A 15,707-nucleotide genomic window follows, 5' to 3' on the forward strand; every position below is an offset into this window, starting at 1 on the left:
TAGGGTGCCTAATTTGCATAAAGCGTTAATCCCTTCCGTGTAATATATTAATATCCATATTTGGGTAGATGTTTATTTTTTTATTTTTTGAAAAGTATATTTTGGGTATTTTACTTACATATCCTTACTTAAATAACATTTTCTAAAGCATATCGGAGACTTAAAGATTATGAAGACGTAATAAAGATCCAAAATGGCTACCATTATTATACCCTAAAGTTGCGCGCATTTCCTTTTCCCTCACATACCATCAAGTAGTCTTGCCAAACCTCAGTATTGATGAGCTTCAAATTCACAAAGATACTTACTGACACAGTAACCCTACCAAAAATAAATGGGAAATCATGTGAAAAATAATATCATCTTGATATTTAGCCCACAGAAACAAAAATGAGGTGTCCGTAAATTGGGCTAAACATTAGGCGAAGCCTGCCTAACGTGAGGGACTTGATCAAGTTCCCGTTTTTGTTTTCTGGGATAAATATCACAATGTTATTATTGTTCACATGATTTTCCATGACGTTTTAATCGAGTACCTGTGCCAGTAAGCAACTTGGTGAATTTGAAGCTCATCAATTCTAAGGTTTGGCAAGATTACTTGATGATATCTGGAGACAAGGTTAATGTGCGCAACTTTGAGTATAATAGTAGCCATTTTGGATCGTTACTATGTCCTCATAATTATCCAGTCAGTCTTAAATGCTTTAAAACATGTTATTAAAGTAAGTGTGTGTAAGTGGAATCACCAAAATATACTTTTCAATAAAAAAAAAAAAAAAAAAAAATATATATATAGTCAAATATGGGAGTAAATATATTACACGGTAGGGATTAACGATTTATGCAAATAAGGCACCCTTCCCAAAAGAAGTTCAGGTATCACCCCTTCTAAATATCTTCTCTTAGGCTATAACACTATATCTGCCAAGTTTGGTGCTTTGGACAAGTCGATCACGATCTTGTCCCAAATTGGGTCTAAGCCACCTGACTATTACTAGTAATCGTAATGTATGCATGGCCCCAGTGGAAGCCAATTTGTAGTACATATACCCTGTGTTAAGAATTATATAAAATAAAATAATGATTTTTATCTTTCACTGTCTGTTATGTGTTATTTTTAATACATTTTAAGCCCGTGTTATGCTTCTGAAAGATTTTCTATTTTACTATTGATTTGTCGTGCAAAGTATTCCAAAATGCGCTAGAGGAAGGTCTTAATTAATTTGCACAATTTCCATAGATCAACACTCTCAACTCGTGATTCGCTACAGCCAAATCGAAAAACCAAGGTTACATTGTCTACGCGTTTATACCTGTGAAATCACGTGCCATTGGACCAATGTCAAAATTACATCAGCTATTGTTCATGTTCCGACAGTGATACAGTTATGCTAATTATTGGGCGAAATGGAACAGGCCAGAAATTTGCACGCGCAAAAATGGACGAGTCCTACTCGTCAAACACTTTGATTACAGACGATGCGATCGTGCGAGATAGAAATGTATTTATTCTTTTGAGCCGAGAGTTGATCTTCACTTCTGAAGTAATCCTAGGCGCCAGAATCTTGTTAGAAAAAAACCCTAAAATGTTGATGATCGTGCTATCATGGATTTTGCTGTTTCTGGCGGGCCACGCCGGCAACCTGTGTACCGTGTCCGCCAGCCGTACGCCCCTCCACATTGCAGGGCTTCTCCCGCTGTCGGAAAAGGACGGCTGGAGCCGTTTCTTCGGCTACAGTGCTCTGGTGGGTGCCAATCAAGCGATCGTGGACATCAACAACAGAAGTGATATTTTACCGAACTACACCCTGGTTCTGAACGTCTCCGATACAGAGGTATTTTTTTTTTAAATAATCATTTTGTTTAAAATAAACGTCTTATTCATTGTTCATAGTTTAACCGACAGTAATTTGGGCCATTCCATAAATTTGGGGTCGAATTATGTTACCAGGCCCGCCGCTAAGGGGGGAGGGGCCCAGCCCCCCTCCCCCAACGACGAGCAACTGCCCAACCCCATCGGCAAAAACCATAAGCGCATATACAAGTGTGTTTTTTTCTTATGGTGTACCCCCTAATTTGTACTGTGTCCTCCCCCCCCCCCCCCAATGATCGGAGCTGGTGACGGGCGTCTGATATAAGATTTTGTAAATTCAGGACACATTCTTTAATGCCTTCTATCTCCAAGAGTGATTATGCAAAGCACGTGCAAAACAAATAAAAAATAGTTTGAAGTCAATTTAACGATACCTGCATGGCCAATTACGCAGGTCAGGTGTAACAGGGACACATGAAATGTCACGCTTTTCGAACCCAATTTATGGAATGACCAATATATTTTTAACCTGAAAACGAGCCTTGGATACTAAATCATGAATCAATCGAAATCAAATCAATCAAATGAATCTGAGACGAATTGTCAAATTATTGACTCTCATATCCACATTCCTCAGAATGTAAGACTGAGTGGCGTGTCAACGTGAAGAGTTGAATATGCCCTTACTTATGCATAATTGTGAAAAGGGAATAGGAATCATTGCGTGTGTTATCAAAATTAACGTCAGTGCTAATGCATAATGTGTTTAGGCCATACAGCTGTATTAAATTACTAGAGCGCTGACTCGTATACGCAGATTTTGGGTGATGCCTGCTGAGGGGCGCATCCACGTTTGTGCACAAACCTATGGAAAAGTTGAAATTTTGTACGGCGTTTGTACGGCTATTTGCATATCTGCGTTTGTATTCGTTACCGGTGCGTCATCGAAGCCGATACTCCCAAATAAAAACCGAAACCATTGATCTCCAGTATATGGAGATCAATGACCGAAACGCACGATCAGCAAATGAGCGTTTCATTTTGCTCTGCGCAAACAGCGCAAGGCGTGCGCGTACTTGCGCGTTGCCTTTAGAGTACACTTTCAAAATTCAATCCATTTAATTTCATTATGTTCATAGATATAGAATAAAAAGACTAGATCGGCAGCACGTCCACACGCGCCCATTCACTTTGCGATAAATCTCCGCAATTTTTGTTGTCTTTCGTGGACGTGCAACAAATTAACGTAAAGTAATGGAGCTTAATGTATCTTTCCTCCAGCACTTGACCTAGCTCAACGCGCGTGAAGCTAGAAATGCGCACCGAGTTTTTACGCGCTGCGCTCACGCACGCTAACACGTTGGTGGCGCTTTTCATTTCGGCTACGGGATAATCAGTTTATTTTCTGCAAAGTTCAAGAGATACTGATTAAAATAAACAAGCGTAGACTGGTGTTTCAACATTATAGAAACGATGTTATCTTATTTATTCTCTGGTGTATAATTATTAGCATTGAAGGTCTCAAGTAACAGAATATAAACTCGCAATGTGCGCGTAAGCGGCGGTGCGTTCGTCACGTCTAGCGCGCAATTTGTATCTTTCCTCCCGAGTAGTAAGGGAGGCGGGGGTGCTGGACTTTGTCATAGGTCTGTGGGTAGTACAGGGCCATTAATGAGAAGTCAGGGTACCAGACTTTGTCATAGGTCTGTGGGTAGTACAGGGCCAATGGGAAATCCCCCGATCTCAAGAAAAAAAAAAAATAAAAAAAATAAATCTAACGGAGAGAGAGTGAGAGAAAGAAAAAAATTAGCTCCTTACCCTGTAAAAGGTGAGGAGCTGTTTTTTAATATAAAAATGGAGAGTAATATGTTTAGACCGACGAGTATTTGAAAAATGAATAAAAAATAATATCGGTTTTTATTAAATAGATGGAATACTTTGAGATGACACAACTTGGAGATCAATGCGATCATCATATACTCATCGAGAATGGTTTTTTAGTTTGTGAAACGTGCGGTGAAATAGTCTCGCGTTACTTTGATTTTTCGGCAGAAAATGCGCAAGAAGATCGTATCAATTGGTCAACTTTAAAGAGAAACAAAAGAAAAACTGTGGAGAAACTTATTTTGTCTGTGTGTCCAGAGCAAGACGTAGAAGATGTCCAAGAAACAATCAATAAATATAACGAGCTCGTTAATTACAAAACATTGAGGGGGAATGGTTGCGTCAAACGGTCATTAATAGCGGCGTGTTATCATCACGTCGTTGGATTAGACAAAGAACGAGTTAGAGATTTATTTAAAGTGACTCAAAATCAATTGAATAAAGCACTAAAAAGATACGATGACCACTACAATAAAGGCGGGGCCGAGGGTAACACCCTAAGAGGTGAAATAGAGGTATAACTCGGTGGTTCGCTTTCATAATGTTTATTTACCGTGAATTTGAACTTGTAAGTTTTTCGATAAGAGATTTTTTTTCTTTTGCCAGCCGTTCGTCTACCCGTTTGTTAACTTCTTTTTCAAAGTCTGTATCGTTTTTAATCTTTTGAAGCTTTGTGCTGGTTTTTGTTCTAATTTTCTGCTTAAGCTCGTTAAATTTGGCGAGCTCTCTCGTAATCAATAAGAACTCTTCGTGTGATATATCTCCGTCGTTGATGGCTTGAGACACATATTCTTCAATCGTGTTAAGTTTGGAGTCTGCTAATATCTTAATCTGGTCGTGCTTTTTTAGCTTGGCGGATAATCGCCTAGACGCGATTCTAAGCAGAATATCTACACCAAAAGCGCCTATAAACGTTCCTTCTAGCACCAATCCAACGGGGGTTGATATAACACCCAAGAGAGCGGGAATACCGACAGCCCCCGCTATAGCCCCCAATCCTTCTAATCCTATCTCTACGTAATTAATAGTGTCGATCACTCTCTTTATTTTTTTATAAGTGTGCTCTCGGTGGTCTCTCTCTTTTAAGATTAAAGATCGAATCTCTTCAATCTTTTTAAGTCTGTACACTTTTGTTTCTTCGTTACTATTTAATCGGAGTACATCTCCAGAAATATCGGGGTATAACGCCTTACCATCTACACTCATGTTTTTAATATAAAAAGATTTTAAAATTAAAAGATCTCTAACTCTATCATGATACTCACACCCTTGTTGTTGATGATCTGTCCTTTTTCACCTATGATTGAAAATGTCAGTTTGTCGATTATACCGTTTTTAAGTTTTTTGAAATCCTCGACTCTATCAGGCTCGGGTTTGCGCGTACCCACGGGTACGATTTTTAAGATGTCGGACGGTCGACCATCAAAAAAGTTTTCACTCGTACTTAATTGCGGGCAGCGAATAAACAAAAATTTAAACGGATTAATGTCGTAAGACCCCGTATATACCACTTTGGGTATCAGTCTTCCTTTGGGTAAATTAAGTAATCGAGAGACTTCTCTGTTTAAACGCAATTTGAGATTGACGTCGGTTACCACCAACGTCACCTTTTTAGATTCTCTAAATATTCGAAAACTTACCCCGGGTATATAATTTAAAATAAAATCGAACCAATCGACGTCGTACCACCCAGGTGGGATGGTGACTGAACCGGTGACTCCAGCTGGTAACGGCGCTAAAAGACTCGGAGAAATAAAATCTAAATTATCACCAGACACGACAAGACTCCCACGTATTGTTATCCCAGCATTTCTAATTACTCTCGCTCTAGGTTCGCTTATTATACCTTCGATATATTCTAGCGCTATCATTTTACCTTCATTGATGAAGCTTCTTCTTTCTGCTATAAGTGTTATTAAAAATTTAAGCGTATTGCTTTGTTCTTCGGTTAGTGTTTTGTCTTGTCTTTTAAAGCTTAAAATTCTTATACCATCTACAATTTGATCCATTTCTTCCCGGATCGATTCTAAAGCAGAGTCTAGTCTATCTTCTTCGTACGCTTCTATAAGATCGTTTATAACTCTATTGAAAGTATTTTCATCGTTAATTAAAAAGTCGTAGGGGTACTCGGGTACCAACGATTCAATATAATCTCTATCTGTTCTTACTTCTACATCTGGGCTAACCAGTTCGGGTCTTATACCATCATCAGGTCTTTCAGCGGGTCTCCCATCTATTTGCGTATACCAATCAATCTCCGTGGCGCTGGAAATATTAAAATATCCGGGGTTAAACATCACCCTTTTTACGCGTACAGATTTTTGACCGTTTAAATTATCTACGACGTCTTCTAATTTAAACGTCTGCTCATTTTGAAACAAGTGAAACGAATGCATTTATTTTAAAGTCTTTTTATATTAAAACTGAAACTAAAATAATGGCTGCTTTTATGTTGTTAAAAAAGCAGATACAATCGATAGCTGATCAGGTAACGAGACAAGTAAATCAAAATGTAGCCAAGGCAACCGAGCCAAAGCATCAAGCTGCGTCCCAAGCAAAGTTTTTAAACAGCACTAAACCCAGTGAACTGGAAGTTATAGTTAATAATACCAACGGGTTTTTAAGCTCGTTTCCCGACTTAACCTCAGACTATAAATTGCCTCACGTTGAGACGGATGAGGATGTAGATCGTTGGAAATCACACCCCATGTCGTTTTATCAAAATCAGTTAAATTTTGCGATCTATTGCGCTACTACGGGCTGCGGTGTTGGATTTGATCTTTTAAACGCGAGCAACCGTTACGTTTGGGCCATCTTTAACTTTCATTTATATTTTACGGTTAGAAAGATCCTATATGACCTTGCCGCTCCTTTACCGGGAGATGACACATTTAACGTTCTAGACAACAGTTATAATCATAGAGCATTTAACGATATCTGTTTGTTGTTTGGCATAGATCAAAACAAGTCTTTTAAACAGACGAGAGACACAATATCTAACGGTTTGGGTAACTCGTATAGCTTTAATAAGGGCAAGTTTTTGGCGGTTGGCGATTATTATAGAGCACTACCCAACAGCCCCAAGGTTCTTTACGGCAGCGGCGGCTACGGGGGTCTAGATAGTCCTAAAAAGAGAGGAAACAGTTACCTTCCTTACACGATTATTTATATCGAACAAAATGAATCGGTACAAAATGCTTGGTTAGATTTTATACCCACCAAGAGTTCGTTTACCCCCGCGGGAATCATAAAGATCAACGAATCGATCAGATCTTATGTATATGCTTTACTCGGTGCGCAGGCTCAAACAAAAACGAGCGTATTATCACCGGGCACCGGATTAGACGCTCAGAGACAATTTAACGTCATCGTTGAAGATATCATCAATGCAGTAGACGACATGGAAACGAGTATCAATCAATTTCAAGACTCTTTGCAGTATGCCAGAACGCCTTTAAATTTTGTCGTGAAACCGGGGTTATATTTAATTCCATCGGATATGAACTTAAGGATTGGAACGCACGACGGCTATAACAACAATCTTCAAATCGCTACCCAGAGTATGAAAACTGGTTTGGTGCCAGATTTAAACTCACAACCTCAGCCGGACGACTCTTTTGATGACACCGATGACGTCGCGCCACCAACACCCCTAGAGCCTATGACCGATGTTGTATCACCAGCACCAACACCAACACCAACACCAACACCAACACCAACACTAACACCAACACCAGCACCTACACCAACACCAGCACCAACAGTTTTAACCCAACCCACAAAACTACAAACTCACCAAGACGAAAAATTATCGTTGACGGTAGGAATATTAGCTATCGTTGGCATGGGTATTTTAGCTTACGAGGCAACGCGATAAGTCACACTCTAATCTCAAAAAAAAATAAGCCTTACCAACTTTGTGCTGGTAAGGCTTATTTTTTTTTGTTGTTTTGTTTTTAACTTTGATTACAACTACCATCGTTTTTGTAGGTACGCAAACACCAAGGCCCCCACACCCAAAAACAAAGCCCACACGTGTTCGGCCAACCACGATACGGACTTACTCAGCGCGTTAAATAGCCAACTCAGTACGCTACCTATGATGCCCGGCAGAGCACCCAACGCGCTCACTCCGAGTTTTTGAAGAGCAGATGCAAAATTAGCGAGTTGTTTTGAAATCCACTCTTTGATACCACCTTTTGGTGGTGTTGGTGTTGGTGTTGGTGTTTGCGATGGTGAGGGTGGGGCACCCGCACCTCTCACGCTAGCGACGATGCTACTCACGATCGTGCTGATGGCTAAACTCAAAGCGGCTAAAATGCTAACTACGGTCACACCTTGTTCTCTAAACAGAGTTCTAATCTTTTCCGCCAGAGTCGTGTCGTCGCCTAAAATTTTATTAATCGTTTCTTTGATTCTAGCGATCTGACTTTTGAGCCCTCGTTCGTTGGTTTTTGCGGTTTCTAATCTGGTGGATCTTTCATCGTCTAAGACGCTCAATTTATCGTTTAACTCTCGTCGTTCTTCTTCGCTGATCCTATGGTCACCTAATTCATGTTCGACATCAAATATCTCTTGGTCTAGTTCTGTGAGACGCGCTAAATTAAGTTCTAGGTGACCTCTCAACGTCTGAAGATTTTTGTCTAAACCCTGGAGTTCTCTGTAATTTAATCCTTCCGTTTGAGTTTCGGTGGTGCGGCGTAAATCTTCTATAATCTCGGTTACCTCATCGGTGGCTCTGGGTAGTTCTGACAAGGGGACACTCTCGGGTTGTACTTTTTTGAGTTTATCTTTTAGTTTGGAAAGTAGTGTTGGGTTATAGTCAGCGATTTTGAGGGTGTCGCGAATAAATGCGGTACCATATTTATTTTGTAAGGTACTTAATTTGTAATATATTCTTTGACCACCTCGTCTATAAGATAATGGTTCTCGACCTTTATATGTTTTAACGTATAGATTTCTGTCTTTACCAATTTCAAAATCGTTGGGGTCGATAAACGCGGGGTCTATATTATTTTCTTTGTAAAATGAATCAACATCTTCTTTTATTACTTTTATAGATAATCTGCTTATTGTTCCCGTGCCGAGGACGCTTTCTGTGTCTACCGGTGGTGTAGTAGTATCAAAGTCGTCATCTACATTGGTCTCTGCTACATCATCATCGTCGTAATCATCTGTTTTTTCGTAGTCTGGATCATAAAATCCTCCCTCATCCATTTATTTAATAAACCTATTTAAATTATGCCGTTTTCATTATACTGCCCGGTAGTATACCCTGGGTCACCAACCAATTTTGCGTGGCCAGAGCTCCACTTATAATACCCGTCAATTTACCCGCATCTTCTACGCTTAGTTTGCTTAAATCCGGCGCTTTCATTTTGAGTAGTTTAGCTCCTACCATGGCGTATCCCATCACCAAACCCGATATGACGGCTCCGTGATAAATCGTATTAGCTATTCCGTTGGTGTCAAAGTTACTCATCGTTTTTAATATAACAATTTTTAAATTGCTGGTTTAGCTACAGACCTAAAAGGTCTGATCTATTCCATGTCTAGCGTTTTGGGGGCGCTGGGTGTAGTGGGTTGCGTGACTACCGGCACTGGCTGTACTACCGGCGCAGTCACCTTACTTTTTAGTACCAGCAGCCCCACTCCTATTATAGACGCTATAGCCCCCCACATCGCCCAAGAGTTGTAGTCTGGTGAGCTCGTATTATCGTCCGATGTTACGTTCATTTTTGCTAATTTTAATTTCATCTGTCTATTGTGCTCGGCTAAAGCTTTACCCTGCTGTATTCGTTTAGGATTTTTAGTCTTGGTCACTCTCGTTACCGTCGGTGACGACGTTGTTTTTATCGGTTGGGGCGTCTCTGTCTCTGCTGGTTGAGCTGTGATCGGTGCTGTCGTTGCTTTCTGATCTTCCATTTATTATATGAGGTTTATTAAATTTTAAATGTTTTGTTGTGATTATCGTAGCAACTAAGGGTGATATTAAAGTTCCGTACTTGTAACAAACGTCGCTCAACATACCAGCCATACTCGCGCTTATAATAGGATCGGAACTCAAGTCGTTGGTGAGTTCTTCTTCAGAATCTATAGTGACGTTATATCCTAAAACTTGTACGGGTGTAACCACAGCTAACACTCTCGAAAATAGACTTAAAGTGTATTTACCAACAGTTTGAACAATTTCATTTCCAAATTTAGTTTCGTACAGATGATACAGCTTGTCGAGTTCTTTGCTGTCAAGAGCTTCGATATGTTTAACGGTGTATTCCTTTCCCAGGTACTTTCTAGAGTTTCCGGCTGCTACGACACCGCACAAACGATCTTTATGTTCTGCGTTGTGATCTTGTTCGTTTGTTAAAGCAAGTTTTAGGTCTTCCATTTAATTAGAAACGAATTTAATTTTGTTGTGGCTTTTGCAACTTTGTTACACAAGCAAAGGTACTCGTAGGTGTAAAACGATAAATTAATCGATATGACGATAATAGCCAAAAACTGCAAATACTCGAATATTGCTATCATTTACTAACAGCAAAATGTATTTTGTTGACGTTTGTTGATTAACAAATTGTAATGGTTGTGTAGCTTGTTGAATAGGTTGTTACTCAGCTAGCTTATTTAATTTGAGCACCTAGCTTATTTAACTTGAGCACCTTGCTTATTTTACTTGAGCACCTAGCTTAATTTAGTTGAGCAGTTAGGTTATTAACCTACTCAAGTAGCTCGTAACTAACTGGAGGTTCGGTGTATACGACCAATTTACTATATTTCACATCTCTCAAACGTCGTTTTATATAATCTCGTTCTTCAATGGGTACGACGTCGTTTTCATCTAACGCTTGATCAAACGATGTTTTATCTTTACAGTAAAATAACGCTAACCATGCCGTGTTTTCTCTATAATCTTTTAAAACGCTGTTGTACTTTTGGGTCAGTAACCAACAGCTGTGATTTATGTGTCTTCCGCTAAACGCCATCTTGCTTAAAGCGCACGTCTTTTTACGATATTTAATCTCTTGATCCGAAGAGCAATCGTCCAAGATAAACAGCGTGGCAACACCTTCGAATACCTTCCTGTAAAAATCGATCGCCTCGTTGAGCGTCATCTTGTACATTTCCGGATCGCAGAGGTATACCTCGGGATCTGCTTGAATCCACTTTCTGGAGATGTACGTTTTGTTTTTAAATATGGTAGGGCAAATGATGACTATCGCTTCAAATACGTTTTTATAGTCTGACTCTAACAGATCCAAAATCCATTTGGTTTTACCCGAATTTGTTTTGCCGACGATTAAAGCGCAATGCGGTTGTGTCATTTTAACTTAACAGAGATTTAAAATTCCCGTCTTCCAAGGTCAATTGAGCATCCATGACCAAAAAGACGTACATCGTGAGGTCACCTTGAGTTTCGGCTTCTCTGTTAAATTGAACGTTGATGCCTCCTCCGTCTCCGAGTTTCCTACCGGATCCGTGAGCAGAATTGTCGTCGTTACTTCTAAAATCGAGCCACAGACCGTACTTGTTTTTTAGATAGTCTCCGAGGTCACAACCCGTCAAATTTAAGTCTTTAGCTACTCCACGCCCGCTTTCGGTATCGCTGTCTCCAAAGAACTTGCTAATTTCGTTCCAGTGTTGATATTGAAACATGCCTTGACTGTAGAGTTGATTGGGTTTACCTTCTACAGTCACCGATGTTTTGGTTAGTTTTGGATTGTAAAATCGCTGCGGGCTTTTCTCAGTGGGATCTTTAAACAAAAACAAAATACCCTTGAGACTCCTGATGGGTTGATTGACGCTGACGTTCCAAAGCGTGTCCGATTTGTTAACGGATCTAACTTCTAGCGAGTGGATTTTATCAAACAGATATTGCATTAACCCCTTGTGTTTATTTCTGATGGTGATGGCTAGGTCTCTGTTGGTCACCACTTCGTATTCGAGAGACAAGTCTGAGATACTGTACATCGCCGCCGTATCTGAACTGTTGACTACTTTATCGTGATCGTTAAACTTTATCTCGTACGTCAGAGGTTGTTTTAAACCGCTGGGGTAAAAAGGGTGATGCGAAGTCAGTATGTCAATGTCTAGGGGGATACAATATCTGTTACCATAGGCATCAGCGATAGCCTGATCTTTACCGTTGTTGGCGCCCGCGTTAGCATCATTTGCCCCCGTTCTTAGTTTAGACACGTTTTCTTTTTCTATGCCCGAGTACGCCATGTTTCGAGTTGCCGAGCTGTTGATCCAATTGTCTTTAAAGTTGTGATACACGTCGGCGTTACGATAACTTATAATTTCGTGACCTTGAAGCCTGACGCTGATTTCGCTGACTAAATTTCTGGCCAAATTGCTAAAAATGGTTCTATTGTTGTCGCCTGCACCTTCGAGTTCTAAATTAAAAGCTAGTTTACAAGTGTCAGGTACGATCACGTCGTCTACGCCCAATTGAGGAAACTTAACTCTCAGCGTTTGTCCCGCCGATATACTACTAGGATTGTGGGTAATGACCACCTCTTTTCTCTCACCCTTGATAGATCTGGGTATTTTTAATAGCCTGCTGGGATTGAGCTTTTTTCCGTACGCATTCATTTTATTTATACGAGTTTTAAATTTAAAGATATCTGTAAGCCAAGAAGCCCACCAAAAGCGTTCCTCCCGCGATAAACGCCAGTTCTTTTTCTATTTGTTGGTCGCTAGGCTCGTAAAAATCTTCGAGTTTGGGTTCGCGGGGTAACTCGACGTTTTCTCCGGTCATTTCGTTGTAGTAACGCAACGCTTGGTCTACGTTGGAAAATGTTTGTTTAGAAACATTTTGTTTTCTGATACGTTCGTTGAGAAAATCGAGTCGTTTTGTTCGTTCTCGTTGCCACCTATCTTTGGCGGCTGAGAGTTGTTCTGTCGCTAAATCGTGTCTCTTACGCTCTTCGCTGCCACCACTTAGACTTGAAAATAAATAGTTTGAACCCGAAAAAGCTAAGGCGTTGACGACCGCACCTCCAACCATCATAAAAAGAGCTGACGCCATCTATTTAATGTATAAAGCCTTTTAAATTATTATTATAGTAAATGATGGATAAACTTCAAAAACTGTATTATAGCCCGAGCGGTTATTGGAAAGGTGAAAGCGCCGTCGACCATTTACACGATAAAACCAAATTCGATAAAAAGGTAATCAGGGATTGGCTTAAAAAACAAGCGATCTGGCAAATTTATCTGCCGGGTCCTGCGTATGTACCCAGACCTACGAGTACATCGCAAGAGTTTGAAACACCAAACGACTTTCACCAAATGGATGTGCTATACCTACCCTGGGATAAAGTAAAACGCAAGACTTATAAATACGCTTTGACGGTTGTCGACGTAGCGAGTCGATACCACGAAGCAGAACCTTTGGTTTCTAAAACGGCGGATTCCACGCGGGATGCTATCGTCAAGATTTACGCGAGGTCGCCTTTGAGTTACCCTAAAACGTTGAGAGTAGACGCCGGTACCGAATTTAAAGGCTCTTTTAAAAAATGGATGGCTTCAAAAAACGTCGAGATTATCGTCGGCAAACCCGGAAACCACCGATCGCAGGGTATCGTAGAAAGATTTAATCGAACGCTAGCCGAGAGACTGTTTGGTCATCAGTACGCTCAAGAAATGTTAAATCCCGAGAGTAGAAACACGCAATGGGTCGAGCGATTACCCAGCGTGATCAAAGCTATAAACGATGAAACGACGAGATTAATAGCTAAAGCACCGTCAGAGGCGGTTAAACTATCCAGAGTCAGGCAATCGCCGGCTAAACCCGTTAAAACAAAAGAGCAACAATTACCGCAAGATGCCATGGTTAGATATTTATATTACCCGGGCGAGCAAGAGGGTGGAACCTCGAGAAGAGCCACAGATCCCATTTGGAGCGTAGACATTTATAACGTGGAAAAAAGAACGAGTCAATTTAAAATGATTAACGGTAAAAAAGTCACGACGGGTCCTACTCTTTATTACCTTCAAAACGGCCCAAAAAGGAGTTTTGTGAGACAAGAGCTTCAAGTCGTACCCGAGGACACGCAATTACCGCCTAATTAATATCTAGATTACGGTGACCATAAGCGAGCGTGTGTATTCCATCCGGTAAAATGTACCTCTTGGTATCCAACGGACTCAACGATAGTTTATTTTGAGATATGGTGTAAAGGATGTGATTTTCCGACCTAATGTGAGTCATCGTTTCTGTTTTAGATTTATTGTTAAAGATGCAGTCGTAGTAGTGCTGGTGTTTTAATTTTTTGTCAGTGACCGATTTTGTGACCCCCTTGGCTTTTTTAAGAGTGATGTTGTTGTCATCCGCTAAAATCGAGTACATCTTAGGTCTTACGCAAACTGCTTCTTGAATGACCTTACCTCCAAACTCGTCTTTAAATTTACCGATCACTTTCTTATTGGTTGGATTGTACAAAGGATGATCTGTTGGGTAATTTGAAAAGTCGTAGTGTTGCCCGTGAGATTGTATGTCTTCGTATATGTCATCCGTGTAAACGACAATCAACAAACTGTCCGTATCAGTATACATCAACCTGATTTTATCTCCGTACTTGTCTTTCAATCGGTTGTAATAAAAATCGTACATCAGCGTCTTTGAGAGATCTAAGATACTCACTCCGCAGTAGATTGGTTTGTTTAACAAGGTTTTAGTCTTGTACGTTTCGACAAACGACAGGTCACATTCTGGAAACGGCGTTGTTGTTTTATAGCTCGGTTTTTGAATTATTTTTTTGTATTTTTCTTGATCGCTCTCGTTATTGTCTCTCAGTAGGTAACCGTCTATTCGATTTCTAACGTTTTCCATCGTCTTACCAAACACGCTGTTATTCATCAGTTTAAAAAAGTCTTTCTCAAAATCAGAGGTCGCTTTGGTTCGGAGTTGTGTGTTTTTGTCGATGTAAGATTTCATCCAAGGCGCTTGTTTAAATTTTAACACGCGATGCACCTTTTTTAATTTCAAACCTAGATTGAGGTATGACTGCAACGTAACGTAGTGCAACACATATTTTTGTTTTGGATTGAGGGTACACGTTAATTTTTGTACGTCGCTACTAGGTTCGGTATCTAATAATTCGTTTTGATAATCAGACATCCACTCTTGGGGTATGATGATGTTTTCTGGTGCTAGTGGATAATCGTTATGCTTGACGTGTAGATCGTGCGGGTAATCGAGGTCTACTTCAAAAAAGTAACCGGTATTAGACGTTTTCTTCAGCGTTAATATTCTTTCTTCGGTAAACGGTTTCGAGGGTGTCCATTTAAAATCGCTGTACGGTAGATATTGACTCATAGCCCAACCGTACAGATTGTTGGCATCCAGATAAGCGATATAACTCGAGGGTTTGTTTGAATCGTAGTCATCGAGATATTGATTATTTGCTTTGTGATGTCTCATTCCACCCACGCTCGATATGCCTCCTCGTTTTGCCTTTTCAAAAAATAAATGTTTGTCGACGTCTTGCAATAGTTCGAGTTTAATTTCCGAGTGTTTCAATAGAGCATCCCAGGACAATCCGGGTGCGGTGTAATAATTGGCTGGATCTAGCCCGTAGTTTGTAATGCACGTTCTTCTAAAGTTTTCAAATACGCCTGCAAGTAATAACGTATCGGTGGTCACGTACAAGTCGTGATATTCTCCTAGATTGTGTATATTAAACTCGTTCCACACGCGTTGAGCTCTGTCGTAGTCTTGTTGCGATATATGTTCGTCTTTTAGTCTGCTGTAAAACTTGCCGATGGGTGGTAGGCTGGTCTCTTGAAACTTATCAAACGAGTTCATATATTCGTAGGGATAAATTCCTTTTTGTAATAGCAAGTCAGAATGTTTAAAATGCTTTTTGAGTAGCTGAAACGACTCTTTTGGGCAAGCTTTTACTAATTTATCCAACGATGATGCCATAAAACTAAACGAGTCTAGAAATCGTAGATTTCCTATCGAGAACGAAATATACTTTTCTGAATTTTTAGCGATCACTTGTAT

At 40.1% G+C, this 15,707-nt stretch overlaps 1 protein-coding gene across 1 annotated transcript in view; it reads left to right on the plus strand.

Moving 5' to 3' along the window:
- Positions 1-1,439: 1,439 nt before the first annotated feature.
- Positions 1,440-15,707, plus strand: part of LOC119726162 (gamma-aminobutyric acid type B receptor subunit 2-like) — a 46,295-nt gene continuing 32,027 nt past the window's right edge. The window contains exon 1 of the mRNA XM_038197781.1: positions 1,440-1,835. Coding sequence (XP_038053709.1) covers positions 1,440-1,835 — 396 coding nt within the window. The remainder of the gene's footprint in view (positions 1,836-15,707) is intronic.

The sequence above is a fragment of the Patiria miniata genome, unplaced genomic scaffold (assembly GCF_015706575.1).
Source record: "Patiria miniata isolate m_02_andy unplaced genomic scaffold, ASM1570657v1 HiC_scaffold_1, whole genome shotgun sequence".
Taxonomy (NCBI): Eukaryota; Metazoa; Echinodermata; class Asteroidea; order Valvatida; family Asterinidae; genus Patiria; species Patiria miniata.